The sequence below is a fragment of the Dunckerocampus dactyliophorus genome, chromosome 14, assembly GCF_027744805.1.
Source record: "Dunckerocampus dactyliophorus isolate RoL2022-P2 chromosome 14, RoL_Ddac_1.1, whole genome shotgun sequence".
NCBI lineage: Eukaryota > Metazoa > Chordata > Actinopteri > Syngnathiformes > Syngnathidae > Dunckerocampus > Dunckerocampus dactyliophorus.
Genome location: NC_072832.1, coordinates 23,643,966 through 23,666,127, shown reverse-complemented (window position 1 = coordinate 23,666,127; position 22,162 = coordinate 23,643,966). Strand labels below are relative to the sequence as shown.

The 22,162-nt window shown below is 41.2% G+C and overlaps 1 protein-coding gene across 3 annotated transcripts in view; it reads right to left on the bottom strand.

The window, feature by feature from the left end:
* Positions 1-22,162, bottom strand: part of ogdhl (oxoglutarate dehydrogenase L) — a 33,772-nt gene that overhangs the window by 3,767 nt on the left and 7,843 nt on the right. For 2 of the 3 annotated variants that reach the window (XM_054798959.1, XM_054798961.1), the window contains exons 7-22: positions 21,704-21,850; positions 21,552-21,642; positions 21,302-21,481; positions 21,101-21,229; positions 19,654-19,833; positions 19,401-19,553; positions 16,367-16,469; positions 16,171-16,299; positions 12,235-12,385; positions 6,504-6,631; positions 6,263-6,441; positions 6,131-6,202; positions 3,738-3,863; positions 1,531-1,603; positions 1,279-1,442; positions 67-224 (exon numbers count right to left, since the gene is read on the bottom strand). In XM_054798959.1, the coding sequence (XP_054654934.1) occupies positions 67-224; positions 1,279-1,442; positions 1,531-1,603; positions 3,738-3,863; positions 6,131-6,202; positions 6,263-6,441; positions 6,504-6,631; positions 12,235-12,385; positions 16,171-16,299; positions 16,367-16,469; positions 19,401-19,553; positions 19,654-19,833; positions 21,101-21,229; positions 21,302-21,481; positions 21,552-21,642; positions 21,704-21,850 (2,163 nt within the window). The remainder of the gene's footprint in view (positions 1-66; positions 225-1,278; positions 1,443-1,530; positions 1,604-3,737; positions 3,864-6,130; positions 6,203-6,262; positions 6,442-6,503; positions 6,632-12,234; positions 12,386-16,170; positions 16,300-16,366; positions 16,470-19,400; positions 19,554-19,653; positions 19,834-21,100; positions 21,230-21,301; positions 21,482-21,551; positions 21,643-21,703; positions 21,851-22,162) is intronic. The other variant, XM_054798962.1, reaches the window with a different exon arrangement.

Genomic DNA, 22,162 nt, shown 5'->3' with positions numbered 1-22,162 from the left:
AAAATACACGCATGGTTTATCTGTTACGTACCAGCAGGAGGACCAGAAGTCAACCGCAACCCCCACCAGACGGGCCTCTTGTTGGCCACCACGGTGAGAAGACGAGGCCTGACGTAATCGTAGTAGCCCATGTTCTTGTGCTCCTCCTGACACCAGATCAGCTCAGCCTCGCTGTTGTGTTTCTCCACCTCTGCTCGCACCAGGTCGAAGGGGAATGGGGAGATCTGGGACAGAAGAAAGCATCAGTGCACCGCCTTCGGAATGTGACTGGAACATTCCGGAAAAATACGCCAAGGAAGTCGCACAAAAATCAAGCTGGAATCATTGCTGAGGCTCACAGAGCAGCTAAAGGATTAACGAGCACCAGTCTTGGCAAAAACGGGAAAAAAGTGATGCTGACCATGGAACAGGAAATAGTATTTAATGCAATGTTGTAAAACAGAACACTGAATTTATACAACAGAGTCAATTTAGTTTAGTGTTAATGTGAAGAGACTGGCCTCCCACACCTTTACGGTAATCTTCTGTTTCCATTCTTTATACAATGACAGGTGAAGAATTTCAAAAGTGAGCCGCAAGAGGCCTACAACGCAGGTCATCAAAGGGTGTGTGATGTATTTGATCATTGTCTATTCTCATGAAGCAGTGGCTAACTTCTTTTTACACCTGTAAAAACAGTGAAACATTCAAATAAAACATTGCCTGTACGGTCAGTAAAGGTTCCATGAAGGTTTAAGAAGTTGTGAGGCTGGCTTGACTGCGGCTCACAGCGAGCACACAACTATGGTGCGTTCAAGGACCACCACACACAGATCAGTGAAACATAAACACATAATCATTCAAGATTCAAGAGTTTTATAATCATGTATAAAGTGTGGGATTTTCTAAGAGTGGTACACAGTGTATACATATATATTTATATATATATATATATATATATATATATATATATATATATATATATATATATAAATATACTGTATATATATATATATTTCCGTTTATTTACTTCTTTATTATGCGTATATGTGTGGTCTAAATAAACAGAAATATATACTGTATATAATAACAGTAAGAATATACAAGAAAACAATAAAAAAGTACATACAAATGAATTATTATTATTTTTTTATGTTTTGAAATTTTTGGGACCAAAAATCCATGAAATTGCGGGGCTGGTGGTGAATGGTGACTGCGCTTCGAAATGTACTAAACCTGCAGCAGTAGCAGTACCAGCAGGCAGGCCTGTGGCGGGGGACCGGACATGGGGAGACAAACCTGCTCCAGTCTGATGATGGCGACCTCGTTCTCCAGGTTCTCTTGTTTCCTCTCTTTGCACAGCTCGTAGTAGACTTTACCAGTGCAGAAGATCAACCTTTTCACTCTGTCTGGGCTTTGGCCGCAAGGTCCCTGATCCGGGATCAGCCTCTTGAATCTCGTGCCTGCACATGTTCAGCACAGGACAATACTGACTTCCTTCTTTAACCCCTGGCGGACGTTGACAGCAGCGAAGAATGGGTGGAAGTCCACCTTTGGTGAGGTCGTCAAAACTGGACCTGGCATCCGGGTGTCTCAGCAGAGACTTAGGCGTGAAGACAATCAGCTGGGAAAACAAGAAAGTTTTCATCACCATGTGACACCAGCGCAGGGACGACATCACAAACAAAAGCTTTTGCGTTCAGCCAAGCAAGACGAGCATACGTACTTGACTTTTTAGTGAAAAAAAGAGACAAATAACACAATATTCCCTATTGACATCCTGACTCATTTGCTCAGGGTGCTTTATTTTCTCATGCTCGGTGGAGCGTCACATGTGCAGGCGACAGGGGATCACTTAAGACTGGAGCTGAAAAACACTCAAGCTGTGCATGAAGAAGAAAAAAAAAGATACAGTAGATCCCCCGCTTTTTGTAGGGGTTGCCATCCCGGACCAGCAGGGAATGGCAAAAAGTCGCGAGTCATTGGGAACATGTTTGTCCTTGCCCCTTCAAAACCTCCTGCTAGCTTGACATTGACGTTCTCCTCCCATTTTGGATCAACATTTGCAATAAAAGTGACTCAACTCCCCTTATTTCTTCAATATTGCTCACCCACTTATTAAAAACGCACGGTATAGAAAGTTTCACTTTTGAGTCTCACAACAACTATTGTGCGTTCAAGGACCGCCGAACAAAGTGAGAAATCTCAATACTGACTGAGACAAAATTTTGGCAACATTTTCAAAAGAAACCCAATCATACCGAAGCCGGGGCGTACAAAAACCAAGATAAAAAAACAAGACAAAACCTTTACAAAAATGTTTGACAAAAAACGAATGATATCAAAACTGCGGTGTATGAAAACCGAGACAGTGTACAAAAATTGTGGCAAAATTTTGACAAAAATTTTCAACGGAAACTTAATCGTCCAAAAATTGGGGCATACAAAAACCAAAGTGGGGCGTATAAAAAACAAGACAAACAAACGAGACAGTATTTTAACTAACATATTCAACAAAATCAAATGATTTGATGAAAAATGAAAAATGAAAACTGCGGTTTATGAAACCCGAGACTGTGTACTAAAACCGAGGAAAAATGTTGGCAAAAATTTTCAACAGAAACCGAATCATCCCTAAACTGGTGTGTAGAAAAAACATTACACAAAACCAAGACAACATTTTGACAAAAATTTTCAAACAAAAACCGAATGATATGAAAACTGCGACGTATGAAAACCATTTTCAATGGCAACAGAATCATCCCTAAACTAGGGGGTAAAAAAACAAATGATACAAAAACTGTGGCATGTGAAAACGGAGACAGTTTGAAAACCTAGGAAATATTTTGACAACGATTTTTGACAGAAACCAAATAATCCAAAAAACTGGAGCATACAAAAACCAAGACAGTGTTCAAAAAGTTGAAATGTTAAATAAAGAAGACTTTAATTTTTAAAAACTGTAAGAGGAAAAGCAAACAAAACAGCGAATAAAGTTGTAATTTTTGGAAAATGAGGTTCCGGAAAAAGTTATAATGTTAAGAGGATAAAGTCAAACTATCATGGGAATAAAGTCATAATTACGAGAAGAACATGTACAAGAAGAAAGTTGAAATAATTGGGGGGAGGATTAAAACAACAGCAGAAATTGCAAAAAACTGCTGTAATTTTATGAGAATAAAGTATATTTAATATTAAGAGAAAAATGTCACACTGTACGGAGAAAAAAGGCACAATTTACTTGACACGATAAACTCGTAAAATAAAGTAAATAATGTAATTTAATGTCATTTTAGTAGCATAGTGTCGAAATATTAAAGAAAAAAGACATTTTTTTAAGTCGTAACATCACGAGAAACAAAACAAAATGAAGTTGTAATTTAATATTATAGGTGGTGGAAAAGTTATACTATGGGAATAAAGTCAAAATATCATCAGAATAAAGTCATAACATTACAAAAAAAAATTTAAAAGATTATTTAAAAAGAAAGTTGAAATATTTGGAAATAAAGAACAGCAAAAATAGCAAAACAGAGCAAATGGTTTGCTTTTTCGCCTCCTAACTGTTTACAGGGTGAGAGGTATGCCCACTGGTGTCCACCACTAGTGGCGACACCGCACCAATATCAGACGCTTGACTGAATGGAGACATTATTTGGAGCTTTTACGTGTACAATTTGAAGACAACCTGGAAAAAAAACAACAACAACAATAAAAGAAAATATTTAAAAGCAAGACAGTTGCAAGTCATGCTTTACCGGCTTCCTGAACGGCAGCAGAATCTGCCGTCTGAGCACATGACAGTAGTTAGCAGGCGTGGAGCAGTTGACCACAATCCAGTTACAGTCGTACAGCTGCTGCACTTCAAAATCTCCACCAAACTCCTTCATGGAAAAAATAAAAATTAAGAAGATGTGAGTTTTACCTCCATGGATTGAGGCTGTGTGTGACATCAATGAGTTAGCACACATACACACACATTGGGGATGCTTATGCTCCCACTAATGCTTTGATCAATACCCCATTTGGAGACGTATCTTCTGCTGATCCCCCCCAGGGTGCTTCCTCACATCTGCTGACCCCCGGGAACAGAGTAACCGCTGAATACCAACCTACCGTAGCGTTCCCACTGCAGCCCGTAATGAAGACATTGCCCATCACCACTTAGGCACCCCGCAGAAGGACATAGTTGCAGATTTAACATAGAACTGCACTGGCTGGACACATCGTTAGGTACACCTGCACGGTCCAATAAGGCCCAATGCAATCGCAGTGACGACAGCATTGAGTAAAGCAAAACTGTCAACTCAACAGGAATACAGTATAGTCATCCCTCGTTTATCGCAGTTAATTGGTTCCATTTCCATGAAGTAGGATTCCTTATTCGGAAATATAATTTTTTCTTAGTTAGAGCATAGAAAACCTGTTTACCACTTTATAAATACACCTTTTAACATACAGAACACCCATAATAAGAGAAAATAAAACATATTAAATATAAATATGTAGGGATGCTCCGGTCCGGTTTTTATGCTGCCGATTCCGATCATCCAAATTGGCATCAATACCAATCACAACTGTACATTTTTCAATTTATTTATGATGAGTGCTTTTGGCCAGGATCACCCTGGTAAACAGGAAATTATTAAAAAATGAACTTTTGGGCGTATATACATATTTTTTGCCTTTATTGTTGTGAAAGGATTTTTGTACTATTTGACATAAACCTGAATTTAATTTGATGCATCTTTTGGAGTAAAAAAAATAAATTGTTCAATAATTTCTTTTTTAGTTCAAGATATCAAAATGAACAGAAAAAATAATAGAAATAAATATCTTTATCACATAGAAATGTGTCCTGCTTAACCTAAAAGAGAATAAACTGAGTGTCCGGGCTGCAGGGGTGTTCAACTGTCATCACTATTACAGCTGTCAACTATTTGTGTTTTATTTATGACTGGCAACATTTCAATTGTGCACTACTTTATTTACCAAGCACATCTCCACTCAAGCGGTGTGGCCATCATCTTTATGCTATTTTGTGCTCATTTGTCATTATATAAAGGCATAAAGTCTGAATTCAACAGTTATAACAAAAAAACTACTAAGCAAATATTCTTTGAACCTTTGGTGAGCTGCTCAAAACCAGCTGGCGAGCTAGGAGACCCCTGAGATAGCATCACCATCATAAGGCTGGACACACTACCTGTATGTGTTTATATTCATTCAACAACTACACAAATAGTGTTTGGAGGACAAGACAGAATTAGTATAATGACAACAAGACAGCAAAATTGTTCAGTGACCCTTGAAAAAGTTAGCACGTACCCCATGAACATGATAGCCACTTCCCCGTGGGACAAAAACGAGCTCCAAACCAACCGCATTGCTTGTTTGTTTTAAAAACAAAATGGCACTGTGGTAAAAAGTCACGTTTGGAGTCCAAAGACAAGAAGCTAGGCGGATAGCTCTAGCTAGCTAGCTAGCTGCCGCCAGTGACAGCTAGGCAGAGCGTGTAAACAAAGATGCAAGAAAAGTCAAACAGCAATAGGCTTGCTAAGGGAGTGATCAAACACCCTGGCATCGATTGCCATCGATTATCAGAGTTATTGTTTATGTTATCGGCTTTATCGGTATGACATCATAATCCCCTCATATCGGGCCAAAAATTATCGTGCACTCCTAATTAAATACGAGTTTTATATGAAAAAACCCAACATTTGAAAGTGTTCCCATTATGTATTTGCTTGAAGAAACCATTTCATTGAAGGAGCATAAAAGTGTGATGGATTTAGTGCTGTTGCTAAGTGATTTTTGAAAGATGACGCCGTGAGTGAGAGTGTTAGTTGTTGTACTGGTATATACAAGTATACTGACCCTCACTGACTTCCTGTGGGTTGACAAGCTTGTGGTGAGTGCGCTGTAGCTCCTGATTGGCTCCTGTCACTGACTCGCAAGCAGCACGCTATTTACATTATTATATTATTATTGTTATATTCGTAGTCGTTCGGAAGTAAAGAAGATGTCACAAAATTACAATTCAGCCATCAATTCGCCGCACCGTTGGACAGGTATAAGACGCAGGGTTCCAAGTTTAAGACAAAAGTATCGGCTTATATACCGGAATTTACGGTAGTAAAGGTGGACCTACAGGGAAGTGATCCGGATCATCTTTGCTCATCTGCAGGAAGCGCTCAGGACGGGCTGATGAATGTTCTGGACCCTGAGAACATATAATAAGTACATGTCATGTATTTTCCAGAGACGCATATCCTCTCCTCACCATTCCCTCCATCCCGTGCGGGAGGAGCAGCACGATGCCGTTGTTGCGGACCCACTTGGCCTGGCCCGAGCTGATGAACTGGTCTATGATGCACTGGGCCGTGTTGTGAAAGTCTCCAAACTGGGCCTCCCATAGGACGAGGGCGTCGGGGCTGGCCATGGCGAAGCCCAGCTCGAACCCTGCAGGCACGGTCAGCGTGAATGCGCCACTTTAATGTTTAACTGCAGTGTATGCTTTTTACCGAGGACGCCGTACTCTGACAGGGAGCTGTTGCAGACCGTGTAGGGCGCCTGGTCGCTCCACAGGTGGTTCATGGGGACACATGTGCGTTTGTCCACCTCTTGGTCGTGAAGGACATGATGACGGTGGCTGGAAAACATGCGGAAAGAGCAAGAAAGTGGTAAAACTACTATTGTGTACGGTTCACTCCGTGTATGATCGGTGTCAGAGATCGGTCTGTATTGCCGGCAATAAGTCTGAATCGTTTCCCCTGAGGGTTGTTCATGAATTTTATGGGAAGAATTTGTAGGCACAGCCAGGGTGTTGACGGGATCCGGTTTGGTGGCTGCAGAATTGGGTCTCTGCTTGTTGCAGATGATGTGGTGGTCCTGCTGGCTTCATTGGGCCATGATCTTCAACTCTAACTGGATCGGTTCACAGCCGAGTGTGAAACGGCTGGGATGAGAATCAGCACCTCCATGTCCGAGTCCATGGTCCTCGGCCACTAATGGGTGGAGTGTCATCTCCGGGTCGGGGATGAGGTCCTGCTCCAAGTGGAGGAGTTTAAGTAACTCGGGGTCTTGTTCACGAGTGAGGGAAGGACAGAACGTGAGATTGACAGGTGGATTGGTGCGCCGTCTGCAGTGATGCAGACTCTGCATCGGTCCGTTGTGGTGAAGAGGCAGCTGAGCCGAAAGGCAAAGCACTGAATTGACCGGTCAATCTACGTTCCTACCCTCACCTATGGTCTTGAGCTTCTGGTAGTCACCGAATAGACAAGATCGCGGGTACAAGCGGACGAAATGAGTTTTCTCCGCAGGGTGGCTGGGCTCTCCGAGATAAGGTAAGAATACTGTCACCTGGGAGAGACTTGCAGTACAACCGCTGCTCCTCAGTCTCTCAGCTGGCCTGGGAATGCCTCGAGAGTCACCGGGACGAGGTGGTCGAAGTAGCCTGAGTACGGGAAGTTTGGACGTCCCAGCTTAGGCTGCTGCCCCTGCGACTCGAACTCAGATAAGCGGAAGGATGGATGGATAAATCATGCTGTAACGTGGGTGAATACGGCCAATTATTAGTCAAAACATATGCATTTTAAGCAAATGTTACATATTTTTTGCCAAAATTAAACATTTTAATGCATAAAAATGGCTAAATGAAGTAAAATCCAAATATAAGACATTCAAAAGATGCATTCAAAGATCCTGACGTAGTATTGTCACTAGTTGTCAGAAATGTTACTGTAATGTTGGGTGAGACATGGAAGCACCAGACTTGATCACCACAACAACAGGCTTTTATTGTAGGTTTGAATGTTCTCCGAACAGCCACAAAAATCCCTAAAATAAAAAAAACCCTAATAAAAACATGGGCTACTGTTGCGGGCGTAACCCACAGCAGGCTGAAATTCAACTCTGAACCCCGCATGTCACTTCCTGTCCGCTACTCACTCTGCCCCCCCAGAGAACACATTTATGGGCCTTATTCAGTGGAAACAAAATCAGATGTAAAAAGACATTTTTTAAATAAAAATTTTCAAAGAAAAACAGACAAAAATTGGGGCATTTGCAAACCAAGACAGTTTACAAAAAAAACAAGGCAAAATTTGGGCAAAAACCTTTGACGAAAACAGAATCATAAAAAAACTGGGGCGTACAAAAACCAAGATAGTGTACAAAAAGTGATGAGGCAAAATCTTGACAAAATGTTTCCATAAAAAAACTGGGGCACACCAAAACACATTTACAGCAACACACATAAGCACAGGTCTTATTTATGTCTTATTTTCTCTTATTATGTCTACTATTAAGTAATAGGAGCATGACTATAGGGGTGTTATTTCATGTCTAGAGGGCTCTAATAATGTTTAAAAAAACGTATTTCAAAGGTCATAAACTTGTTTTTTATGCTCTAACTAAAAAAATATTCAATTTATAATCCTACTTCACAGAAATTTACTTATCACTGTCAGGTCTGGAACCAATTAACCGCCATAAATGATGGATTATTGCATATGTCGAAAGTGGACGATATGTACCCAATCCTATTAAGAAATACTGTAATATGGGACCTTTAGCTTGCGAAAAAGGATGAGAAGAAGCTGCTGCAAGCATCAACTTGTATTAAAAATACACAAACACACTCACAGACTAGAGGAGGTTATGGAATAACGAGCAGGCGGAAGGAAGAAGCGCAGGAAACGACCCAAAGCTGCTGATTCCAATCTTGGCTGTGATGTGATACATCAGCGTTCGACTGGAGATCACAGCGCGTTCAATGAGATCCTCTGTAATGATTCTGTGGCTTCATGAGGTCATGTGATGTATTCATGTTTTGTTGGATGTTTGCCGTATATTTGTAAGATGTTCATCCCCAAAGACATTGTAAATTGAGTTAAACTACCATTCAGCAAATTAAGAAAGAGTGTTTTATTTTGTTCTCTTCTTTATTTTTCTTTCTTTCTACTCATTTCATTCTTTCATTCCTATCATTGCCATTCGATTTTTAATACTTCGTTCTCCATTTTGTTTAGTATCCTGAAATTATTCCTATTCTTTTCTTTCCTCTTTCTCCTTTTTTTTGAATTATTTCACTTTCTTTTCCTATCCTAGTTTTTAAAATTCTTTCCCCCTTTATAAAATTGTATTTTTGTATTCATTTTTAAAAAACATTTGTCTTCAATTTTCTTTCTTCTATCAGCTGTGGCACACTTTAAAAAAAATCACAATAAAACATCTTACGATGAATTTTCTCACCTGTTTGGTATATTTTATTAATTATTAGTAGAGATGCACGATATCTTTTTTTTTTTCAAACCGATACCGATAAATTTATGCTTCTCAAGACCGATGTGATAACTGATTTAACTGTAGTTTGTGCAGGGCTGCACGGTGGCCCAGCGGTTAGCATGTTGGCGATCTGGAGATCTGGACAGACTGGGTTTGAATCTCCGCTGTGTGGAGTTTGCATGTTCTCCCCGTGCAAGCGTGGGTTTTCTCCGGGTACTCCGGTTTCCTCCCACATTCCAAAAACATGCATGTTAGGTTACCTGGCGACTCCAAATTGTCCATAGGTATGAATGTGAGTGTGAATGATGTTTGTCTATATGTGCCCTGCCATTGGCTGGCAACCAGTCCAGGGTGTACTGGGATAGGCTCCAAGACACCTGCGACCCGAGTGAGGATAAGCGGCATAGAAGATGATGGATGGATGTCGTTTGTGCACACCTGAAGGTAAGAAGGACTTGAACAAATCTGGATTTGTCCAACTGTACCTGTTGGAATGTGACTTATTTGGGATGAAAGCAAATTGAAATCTCTTCCTCTTTCTAAGTCCTTTCCCATTTTTTTCTTTCCTTCCATTGTTCTTTCGTCCTTCATTCACTTCCATTTTTCTTCAAACATACCGCTTTTTTTTCCCAGTCCTTCCTTTATTTGTCTTTTCCCTCCTCCTCTTCCTCCTCTCTCCCCCCGCTTTTCTACTTCATTCATGTGTCATTTCCATCCCTGCGTCCTGTGAACATGGCGTGTCTATGGGGGCCCCATTAGCGGGGAAAAAAGGGGAGCACCGGTGGCGTCGCAAGCTTCCCAGCCAAACACGTCAAGTTGGGTGTGTCGCTGATACACTCGCTCAAGTGGAACACGGCAATATGCTCAGCTCCTGTGAGAAGAAGTGAGCGACGGGGGGAAGGAAATCAACAAAGTGAAGGTGGAAGGAGTGGATGCGTTTTTGACTGTTGATTTCCAAGGGGGTGTCATTGCGAAAGAAAGAAAAAGGGCAGGATAGTGTCTGGTTAGTTAATGTGATGTATGTCGCTGGGAGAGGGAGGAGGGTAAGGGGTCGCAGAAGATGGGCTGCTGGAGAAATGATGGGGGACAGATGAGACAGGCGCTGGCTGGATGCGTTCATGTGTCACGTCTTTCTATATAGCGTGGTGACACCGCGAAGGCAACACAAAGGCTCCCGGAGAACAAGCTGACGTCTCACCACTCACAACGACGACCTCAGATTATTTAACAACAACAGTCGAGCTGATTGATGACAACAAGTGTACGCAATACACACCTCTCGCCATTCTACATACCGTTAGCCCGACCTCACTTTTAGTGCGTACAAAAACCGAGACAGCCAATGAAAACTCAGGAAACATTTTTACAAAAACAATTGACGAAGACCGAATGATATGAAAAATGGGCCACACAAAAACCGAGGAAAAATTTTGGCAACATTTTCAGAGGAAACCGAATCGTGCCTAAACTGGGGCATACAAAAACCAAGGCAAAATTTGAAAAGTTTTCAAAGAAAGTTTTCAACAGAAACAAAATCATATGAAAACTGGCGCATACGAAAACCAGGACAGTGTCGGAAAAAACGAGACAAAATTTTGACAAAAATTTGCAACGAAATCCAAATCATACCTAAACTGGGGCGCACAAAAACCAAGGTCAAATTTGGGTGAAAATTTTCAGCAGAAACAGAATCATACGAAAATTAGGGCATACGAAAACAAAGACAGTGTTGGAAAAGTGAGACAACATTTTGACATAATGTTCAATGGAAACAGAATCACACCTAAACTGGGGCTCACAAAAACGAGGCAAAATTAGGCTGAAAGTTTGACAGAAACAGAATCATACGAAAACCGGGCCATACAAAAAACAAACCATTGTTCGCAAACTGGGGCAAAATTTGGAAATAAACTATGAAAATTGAGGCATATGAAAACCAAGACGGTGTTGCAAAACTAAGACAAAATTTTGACAAAAATGTTAAATGGAAACAGAATCATACCTAAAAGGAAAGATTTTGACAAAAACTACTGTATGAAACCTGAGGCATATGAAAACCAACATAGTGTTGGAAAACCAAGACAAAATTTTGACAAAAATGTTAAATGGAAACAGAATTATACCTAAACTGGGGCACACGAAAACCAAGGCAAAACTTGGGTGAAAGTTTTTGACAGAAACAGTGTCATATGATAACAGAAACAAGAACCATACAAAAACTAGGCCATTAAAAAAAGTGTCAGTGTCAAAAATACAAAAACTAGATCATACAAAAACCAAGACAGTGTTGAAAAAACGAGACAAAATTTTTACAAAAAATTTCGAAGGGACCCGAATCATACCTAAACTGGTGCAAAGGAAAACCAAGGCAAAATCTGGACAACAAATTTGGACGGAAACCACATACAAAAACTGGGGCATATGAAAAACAAAACAAAACAAAACATTGTTCAAAAACTGAGGCAAAATTTCGACAAAAAACCGAGATAGTGTATGAAAACTGAGGTAAAATTTTGGTAATAATTGCCAACTGAAACAGAATCATACAATAACTGGGGCGTATGAAAACCAAGACTGTACGAAAACTGACGGGCAAAAATGTGACAAAGATTTTCAACAAAAAAAGAATAATACCAAAACTGGGGCATAGGAAAACCGAGACAATGTAAGTAAAACTGAGGCAACATTTCAGTGTACGTTCTCAACAAAAATCAAATAATACGAAAACCAGGGTGTACGAAAACCAAGGTTTACTCATGGTCACAACATTGGGTACACCTGCACAATGGAGTGACACCCAGTGGAGCTCTATGTATATTTTTCCCGTCTCCTCTACTTGAATGAATGATTAGTAACAGCTCAATTAGTCTGATGCAGTGCAGAAAGTTCTCATTTTGGATACCGCTCTTACCACATTAGATCTCATTTTGATCGTGCAGGTGTACCTTGCAGGAAGTACCGTCTCACCTGAAAGTGCCCCTCTCTACATCCTGCCCGCTGAGCCGCACGTGGGTGCCACCTTTGAGAAGAGATCCAAAGGCCATGTACTCTCCCAGGGCCCAGTCCAGCTGACGAGTCTTCACCAGGTCGGCTCGGCTGCGCAGGATACGAGACAGACCTTGTAGGCGCACACACACACACACACACACCAAATAATAATAAATGGATGTTCTTTTAGATGAGCAAGCTGAAACAGGGAGCTAAAAGCAGTGAAAGGACAGGTGGTGCTGCAGAGAGTGAACACTAAAAGCCTGGCTTGATGTTGAGATGTAAGGAAAGGAATTCCAATCTGAATAAATGAGTACAAACACTGATGGAAAAAGCTCACGCTGGCCACCATATTAGGTACACCTGCACCATCCAATGAGCTGTTTCACATACACCCGAAATGCTCTAATGACAGCCGGGGTCTTTATTTACCTAAACCACAAAGGGGACGGGGTGTTAGTTGGAATTTAGAGACAAAAACTGAGAAAAAAAAATGTTGGCAAAATTTTCAGCAACAACCGACTCATACATAAATTGGTGCGTACAAAAAAGGAGAAAAAAACCAAGACACAAAATTTTGATACATATCTTCACCAAAAATGAATCACACAAAAAAGGGGCGTACAAAAACCAAGACATCGAAGAGACAAAACGTTTACAAAACTTTTCAACAAAAAAGGAATGATATGAAAACTGTGGTGTATGAAAACATTTTGACAAAACCTTTTGAAACCGAATTTGAAACCGAATCATCCAAAACCTGGGGCATACAAAAACCAAAACAGTGTTCGAAAAGTTGAAATATAGAAAAAAAAAATTTTTAAATGAAAATACAGTGTTCCGTCGTTTATCGTGGGGGATTGGTTCCCAAAATAGCCCGCAATAAGTGAAATCCACAAAGTAGCCAACTTTTTTTTGACCATTATATTTGTTTTAAGGCTGTAAAACCGCTCACCATACACTTTAAACACATTTCTCAAACAGGCAATAACATTTTCTCACATTTCTCTCTTGTTTAAACACTTAAAATACTTCAAAACTTTGTTTGAATTTTAAAGATCAACCTACAGGAGAAAATATTAAGTCACTCACACATATTTCACTCCTGTGACCGTGCCTTTTCGTCCTGGCGCCGTTCCGCTGTGCTGTAGTGTTTTTGTATCCTTGTTAAAACATATTGCTGCAATCTTCAAACCAAAGATTAATTTACAAGCTGGCTAGCGATGACACAGGAGACACAGCAAGGCGGCACGAAGGAGAGTGATTGACAATGGTCTACAGCCAATCAGGACGCAGAAAACAATGGTATACAAAAACAAAGACAGTTTTTGAAAACCGAGGCAAAATTTTGACAAAGATTTTACATGGAAACTGAATCATAACTAAACTGGGGCTTACAAAAACCAAGACAAAAAAAATGCATAACATTTTTACAAACATTTTCAACAAAAATCAAATGATATGAAGACTTTGGCGTACGAAAACCAAGACAGTGTACAAAAACCAAGGCAAAATTTGGGTGAAAATGTTCAACAGAAACAGCATCATACCTAAACTGGGGCTTACAAAAACCAAGAAAAAAAAGAAGATACAACTTTTACAAAAATGTTCAACAAAAAACAAATAATATGAAAACTGCGGCAAAAATTTTACAAACATTTTCAACAAAAACCAAAGCACCCAAACACGGGGTCTTTATTTACCTAAACCGCAAAGGGGACGGGACTTTAGTTGGAAATTAGAGATGCAGGATATCTTTTTTGTCAGACCGCTACCGATAACTTTCTGCTTTTCAAGAGCGATACGGTATTTTGTATATCTAGTTTGTGTCTACTGTAGTTTGTGCACACCTGGAGGTAAGAAGGACTGCAACAAATTAGGATTTGACCAACTGTGCCTGTTGATTTGTCCTAATAAAATATCATGACATCACTACTACCACATCACTACTATCAGGAGAACCAGAGTATAGCGCAAGAGGAGCCACCTGGCGTTGCCCAGCAAGGTGCACTGTATTCGTGCACATGCTCCGAGCACCCGGTGTGACGCCATACGGTCTCTGGCAAACCTTTTTCACTTTTCAAAAGCCGCGGCGCTGGCGTTTCAGGTGGCTGATAATGTTTTTTGTGTTCTCGATGGGGTTTTTTTCCCCTCATTGTGGAGCATTTTGTCACCCATGGTTTTATTCATATTCTATTATACATTATTCTATATTTCATATTTCATATATACACTCTACAGTCTGCTCATAGTCATGATCACTGTTGATATAAAATAAGTACTCACCCATCGCGAGACTTCGCATGGGTGGCACATGACGCCATTCACTACAAAGAACGTGAGACTTCTGTTTTAGAGCCAGACCAGTACTTCCTGGTTGGGGAGCGTGATTGCAGTCTTATGTCTTAAGTGCTGAGAGTTACGAGGGACATGATTGGATGTGCAAACACTGTTGAGACAAGGAACTGGTGAGTGTTTTGTGAGCAGGATATTGTGCGTCCTGGCGTCGGCTCCATCGCGTCCATTCATGTCGTGTGCACGCCTTCAGTCATGCTTACGTCGGTGTGTGATGTTAACCATTGCTATGCCAAAAGCTACAAATGAGGTGTGTGTTTACAGTATATTTAACTATAAGATTGAATGTGGGTGCAGTCTAAACGCCAGAGGTATTTTCATGTTGCGTAGATTACTGATACAAGAGGTACTGAAGTGGTAACTCCTTTTAAAGTATTTGCATACAAAATAATGTGTTACACTAATTTTCTATAGAGTACTCTTGTCATTATTAAACATAAACTAATTTTGATTGTCATAGTCAATATGTATGTATAATGAATATGGAAGATTGTTAATATCATATGATGCTGTTTTCGGTGAATATTGATTGCTTGGTCCTGTTCATGAAGGCCAGGTTTCGAGTTCCATTCAAGTTTCGTTCAAGAACGGTGCAAGGTCTGGAGGCAGAGCTGTTACGTCCACGAGCCTGATCTGCGCTGGAGGGGACCTACACTGCCACACATCCAGTTAGACTATTTTTGAACTTTTTGCCCTTTGTGTGGGCTGTGGGACAGTTGGCAAGCGAGTTAGCAACCTGGTTTCTATATGGTGTCCTGACATTTGACACTGTCTTTTGAATGTGCACATTGTATGTACTGTAAATATTGGGGCTTGTGTAATATATTCACCACTTTGCATACAAATACCGTGTTGTCATTCAACACCCCACTTCTCTGAGCCCGACCTGGACTTCTGATATACTGTATGCCTTTATTATTATTATGATTATATCTTCCACTATCTACCATTGTCGCATGCGGTATAGCACTACATGCTACATGTTCTGATCAAATATCATGACATTACTACCACATCACTACTATCAGGAAAACCAGAGCGGGAGGAGCCACCTGCCGTGGCCCAGCAAGGTGCACTGTATTCGGGCACACACTCCGAGCACCCGGTGTGACGCCATGGAGGTCTCTGGCAAACCTTTTGCACTTTTCAAAAGCCGTGGCACTGCCGTTTCCGGTGGCTGATAAGGTTCTTTGTGTGCTCTATATTTTTTCCCCCCTCACTGCGAGCATTTGGTACAGCTAGCAAGTCTAAAAGTGAATGTTTGTTTACAAGTGAGGTCAGGAGACGTTAACGTCACAGGCAGGAGAAAAAAGGAGCGCTTGATTTGCTCACCTGCACAGTATGGGTAATCTCGCCTCATTGCAGCTATTCTGAGCTATTTTTATGTTATGAGATTTATTTGACTCATATCGGCCTCATACCGTACACGCCTATTGGAAATAATAATAATAATAATAATAATAATAATAATAATAATAATAATAGTAGTAGTAGTCATGACTTAGCTATTTTTAAACTTGAATAATGATTTTGAGTGCATGAGAAAGCAGAAAGACTCACCAGGGTGTATGGTAAAATCTTCCAGAGGCACTGAGCTGGCAGTCTGGCCAATGTGTTGCATGACCTCCTCATCCAGTCCCGTGGGGGGGCAACTCATGGTCTTAGGTTCTCCTTCTGCTGTGAAGAAATCTACAAGGAGAAAATCCAAATGAATGAGAGAAAAATAATCAATATCACAAGGGAGAGAGTTTGGTACCTGGCCAGGGGGAGTCCAGCCAGTGTCGGATGTGTGAGATCCTCTCATCCTTGGAGCTGGTGTACGCTTCCTCGCATATCCTGTCATATTTGGCCACTTCCTCCTGCGACCACACATTGACCAGTGATGCTCATCAACAATATACTGCTATGCTGTGCTATGCTATCGTTTATTTGTATCAGACATGCTTAACGAGGCACATTAAGGAACATCATGCTGTTACATTTGCACGGTTCAAGAAACCTGAAAAGGAGCAGGCAAAAAATATCAATAAGCAAATCACATCATAAAATGTAAAAATAAATATATTTTTTTTAATATACACTCCTGATCAGGACCAGTTGACAAATTGCAAGAATTGACATTTTGCACTGTTGGATCTTAGAAGGATGGTTGGGATAGTTCAGCGGTGGAGTACATCAATGGTGCCTTTCCCCCCCACTTCATCCCGTGTGCCGAGTTCTGGTCGGTTTTCGTTGTGGACGAAAGTATTTCCGGCTACTTGCTGGGGTCTCTTGAGTTGAGCGTTTTGCTTCTCAAAACAATATGTGTTCAAAAGAGTAACACATTTGCACCACAAAACCTTTGCCAACAACAAAGTCAGACCTCTCAATCCTTCATGTTATTTTCTACCACTTGTCCGCTGTTGTGTATGTCTTCCACAGTGTTTGCATGAGCAGATGAAGACCACCACGATGCTAACTCTCTGGCGTCTGTTTGTTTGACATTATCGCTCTTATTTTGTAAATTCTACAAATGATATGTTCTTTATTTTATATTATAATATTTGTATTATCATTTATTATCATTAGGGCAGATAGTATTGTTGATCTAAACGCCCTTACGGGTTCAACAGATTTGCCCCGCCCGGGGATGAAGGAGGCATCGCCCCCCCACACCCGATGGAGGCCCAAGTGACAGAGGAACACCCAGCACCTGCCCCCACGAAGCAAACCCCCGTGTACCCTCATTAAAAAAAACAAACAAACAAAAAAACAGGGTAATAAATAAAATAAATAAATAGATACAAATAAATAAATAAATAAATAAATAAATAAATAAATAAATAAAAGCACGCACACACACACACACACAGTGGTCGCCCACCCGACACCCGGAAGTCGGAAGACTCGTTGTGACACCCCGCGCAGGGGACCCGAGGCGCAGCGGAGTAAGGCGCCCTGGGGTCCCAGACCCACAACCCAGATCCTGAGCCGAAGAGAACACGGACCACTACGGAGCAAGAAAACCCCACGCGCCCCCATCCCAACAGCACGACAATACCAGCAAGGCAGAGAAAGGAGCGGGCGAGGAGGAAAGCCAGCAAATGAACAATTGGGCGGGCAAACGGGTGGGCAGCAAGGCAACCCACCACACCGCGCCAACCGACACCCGAGGGGCAGCGAATCCCCAGAGAGGGAGTGCCGCGCCGCCAAGCCGCGAGGAGGCCGAGCACCAGAGCCGAGAAGGCGAGACCAGCCACCGGAAGTTAGACCACCACCCCAACCCCAGAAACAACGGCGCCCCACCCACGCACCGCAGCAACACCCCTGACAAGCCCGGGAGAGGCAGACAAAAGCCCAGCAAAGCACAAAGACCAACGGTGACAAACGCCCAAGCACCCAGCAGAGCACCGCGCCCCACAAAATATTTATATACTGTATATATTTTATATATATATATAAAATAAATATATATACAGTATATATATTATTTTCAAAAAGCAGATTACAAAGAAATGGCGAATGAGAGGGAAAAGGCAGCGGTGAGAAATGGTCTAACCCGTCAGTAATAGCTCAGCCTGGCTGCATTATGAAAAGGCTATTTGCTACTGTCCATATTGCAGGCGTCGTCAATGAAAGCAACGTCCATCAAACACCATGCACACAGGCAATGCTGTATGTATGAATGGTTATTGCAATTGAATTAAGGTGCTGTTTTGGATGAAGTGATTGCACTGAATGATACACTTCTACTGTAGTATAAAATGTGAGACTATTGCTGCATTTTCTAGACCATAAATCCTGCTTTTTTTCATAGGCTGGTCCTGCGACTTACAGTCAGGTTGCAACTTCTGGCTTATATAAAAAAAATACAAATAAATAAATGCATATATATATATATATATATATATATATATATATATATATATATATATCATTATAAAAAACTGAATATGTGATCCCTTTAAAGGAAAAGTGCACTTTTTTTGGAATTTTGCCCATCATCCATAATGCTTGAACATACAGTACGTCTTTCCCTTTTGTGTGCTCTAAAGATATAAAAACAGCTAAAAAGAGAAAAGAGGCAGGTAATTAATGCACGTAATGGGACACACCTATTCCGCCTAGAAAGCCCGCTATTAAAACACCTCCAAAAACCTCCAACAAGGTTTTATGGTTTTCTATCCATGCTGTGAGCATGTAGTAACAGATACATTCATGATAACATGTCATACTTACAGTATTTTGCTATATTTTGGCCATTGGCCAAGCATTAGCGGAACTTCCTTCCTGGGTGCATTGATTTCACATAGCAACATAGAAAGGAACGCTACACCTAACAAAAACAAAACACAGCAGCAGTGGCGGCAGCTCCAATATGTAGCGTTACCTTTCGGGAGCCTGACAACCTGAGGATTGTGGATGACGGGCAACATCCCAAAAAGTTAAAGTGGGGTGGTTGTTTTTTTGGCGACACCTTGTCGCCGCAATCATTCATTGAGCTGAGCTTGTGACAGAGTTAGGCACACAAATTGAACGATACAGAGTACAGCGGATGCTTTTTGTGATGGAATATGCTTCTCCTTTGGAGATTCTGTGTCTGTAAGTAATGTGCAACTATAATGACATGATACCTGTGTGGATTATTTATCTTATCAAGACATTGTGGACATATATATATATATATATATATGCTTTTGTCAGTCATGGGAAGGCCCCTTCTTGACACACTCCTAAATCCTGGAAACTGGTCTTTTAAGTACCAAGTCTCTTCCTGTCCCAATAATTTTGTCTATGTCGTGGATAGTCACCTCAAATTCCTGCAGCGTGACCACTCCCTCGGCAATGAGCTTGTCGGAGTACTTTTTTAGCACGTGTTCCTGCCGGCGGATCTGTTTATACATCAGCGGCTGAGTGAACATGGGCTCATCCATTTCATTGTGGCCAAAGCGCCTGTAACAAACCTGGGAAAAAAAACATGTAAGGTGTCTTTAATTAAAGCAAAGTATGGTCCTATACCTCCTGCTGTTAGGATTGAAATAAGTATGAATTCCAGGTAGTGACCAGGTCAATGACGACGTCCTTGTTGAAGATGTTCCTCCATTCTGCGGCCACGCGACACACGTACACGACGGCCTCGGGGTTATCGGCATTAACGTGGAAAATGGGAGCATTGACCACTCGGGCAACATCAGTCGGGTAAGGAGATGAGCGAGCAACCCGCGGGTCTGTCGTGAAGCCGATCTGTGAACGGAACAACACAGACTAGCACAAAATGTCCAATTGGATGTCTGATGAAAAGCGTGTATCTCCGCAAATACAGTATACATTTATATGGCATTGATATCAGAAAATCTCAGATCCCTGTTGTGCTATGAAAAGCATGTATCTCCAATCTGTAATTCATTTGAGTGTTTTATGAACAACCAGGGGAAATTTTTAATGGCATTTATTTGTTAAAAATGTGTTTTATAAAATGGAGATAGGAGTTTGGGCTATAAATGTCAGTTTATATTTGAATAATATTTCTTATATATATACAGTCAAACTTGTCTATAGCGGCCACTAGAGGGCGTCTGCAAAAGCGGCCGCTATAGACAGGTGGCCTCTATAGACAGGTTGGTGTCCAGTTTGAATGTTGACCATTAGAGGAAAAAAAAAAGGGAAAAAAATAATAATAATAATGTTGACCAGTAGAGGAAAAAAAAGAAAAAAAAAGGGAAAAAAATAATAATCATAATGTTGACCAGTAGAGGGCACTGCGGACTGCGGATAAAAGTTGTACAGCACGACTAGGCTTGTTATTATCATGGTTCATGGTTTTAATTCATCCTGAACATGCATGAGTCAAACAGTAGCACATCACATAGTACAATACACAATTTTGCATGTCCAAAAAGGAGTAGGAAGAAGCAAAGCTTATTTAATCCTACCCCTCATCAGTTTCACATCAGTTTCAATACATTTATTCACCTTGTGTTCTTCCAAGTGTACTTTGTAGGTCTACATGACAATGTAGTGCAATCATAGCCAAGGTTTTTACTTACTAAAAGGAAGCTAGAGGCTTAATAATAACTGATAGAATATATCCACGACCCACAGAACAAAGCTGTGCTAGTAATGTCTTACGCTTGTTTTAATATTTTACTTTTTATACGGCAGAGTGTCATTACAGCTTTAGTTCATCAGGAAGTGACGGGAAGTGACAGTGGGCGTCCCGAGCAGGAGAGCTAGGCTCAGTGCTAGCTGTGAGTTTCGAGAGAGTTGGGCCAGCGCCGTCGAACAATAAAACTCTCTTGAATCTTGAATCTTGAATTTATTTAATTTAATTTTAATATTATTTTATTATTATTAATTATATTATCATTGCATTCTTATTTATTAAAAAACAAATGGAGATGTGCTTTTCGTGACCATATGAAAAACTAAATGCATTATCAAATATTTCCGCACACACATGAGGAAACCATAACTTACTTTCTCGGAATGGAAAAGAGTGGAACCCTGTCACCTGATTGTTGACCACCACATGGATGGTACCATGTGTGGTGTACGAGGGGAGCTCACTTAGGTGGAATGTTTCGTACACAACACCTTGCCCAGCGAAAGCAGCATCGCCGTGCATCAGAATGGACATCACCTAAAAAAAACACATTCGTGACTCAATAACACAAATGAAAACATCTTTTGTGTTTTTTACTATCATGATGACCTTTTTCCCCAGCGTGTCGCCCCTGTAGAACTGCTCAGCTTTGGCCTTTCCCTGGACCACTGGATCCACCGCCTCTAAGTGGGACGGGTTGGCCATGAGGGACAGCGTGATGTTCTTCTCTGTCCCGCGGTTTATTCTCTCATGGTACATTCCCAGGTGGTATTTCACGTCCCCTGAACCCTGCGGGCAATAAAAACGCTCACATAAAAGTGTCTCCAAATGAGACGCAACATCTACCGAGCTTCCTCACTTCATCAGCAGCCTCTAATTTGGGGTCAAACTGACAGAAGATCTGGTCCAAGTCCTTCCTGATCACGTTGGCTAAGACGTTAAGTCGACCCCTGGAAGGAAGAATAGTAAGTAACGTCGATGAGTGGTAACAGAAGATAGAGTGCACGTTACCGATGTGGCATCCCCATGATCACGCTGTCGATGCCGGCAGTGCTGGAGACGTCAATGATGGTTTTAAGAGCTGGGATGAGGACTTCACAGCCTTCGAGACCAAAACGTTTCTCTGATGACCACTTCCTGGCCAGGAAGTCCTCAAACCTAGGAAGAAATACAGTCATGTGAAACAATTACAATATTCCGCTCTTCTACTCTTGACCCGTTGCACACAACAGGGTTAAAATTTGCCAAAACATGCGCCCCGACTGTGTTGCCTGTGTTATTATTTTTCTGACAAATACAGCACAAGGGGGCGCTCAAAATACGTTGTTTTTCCCTGTCCTGTCCAGCCTTTAACACTAGGAGTACCAAGAATGGGCCAATTTGGCCTCCCGCCCTAGAAATACCAGAGAGGGGCCAAAATGGCCCTGTGCATTTGGATTAACAAGTTGATAGTCCTCACCAGTCAGTTTT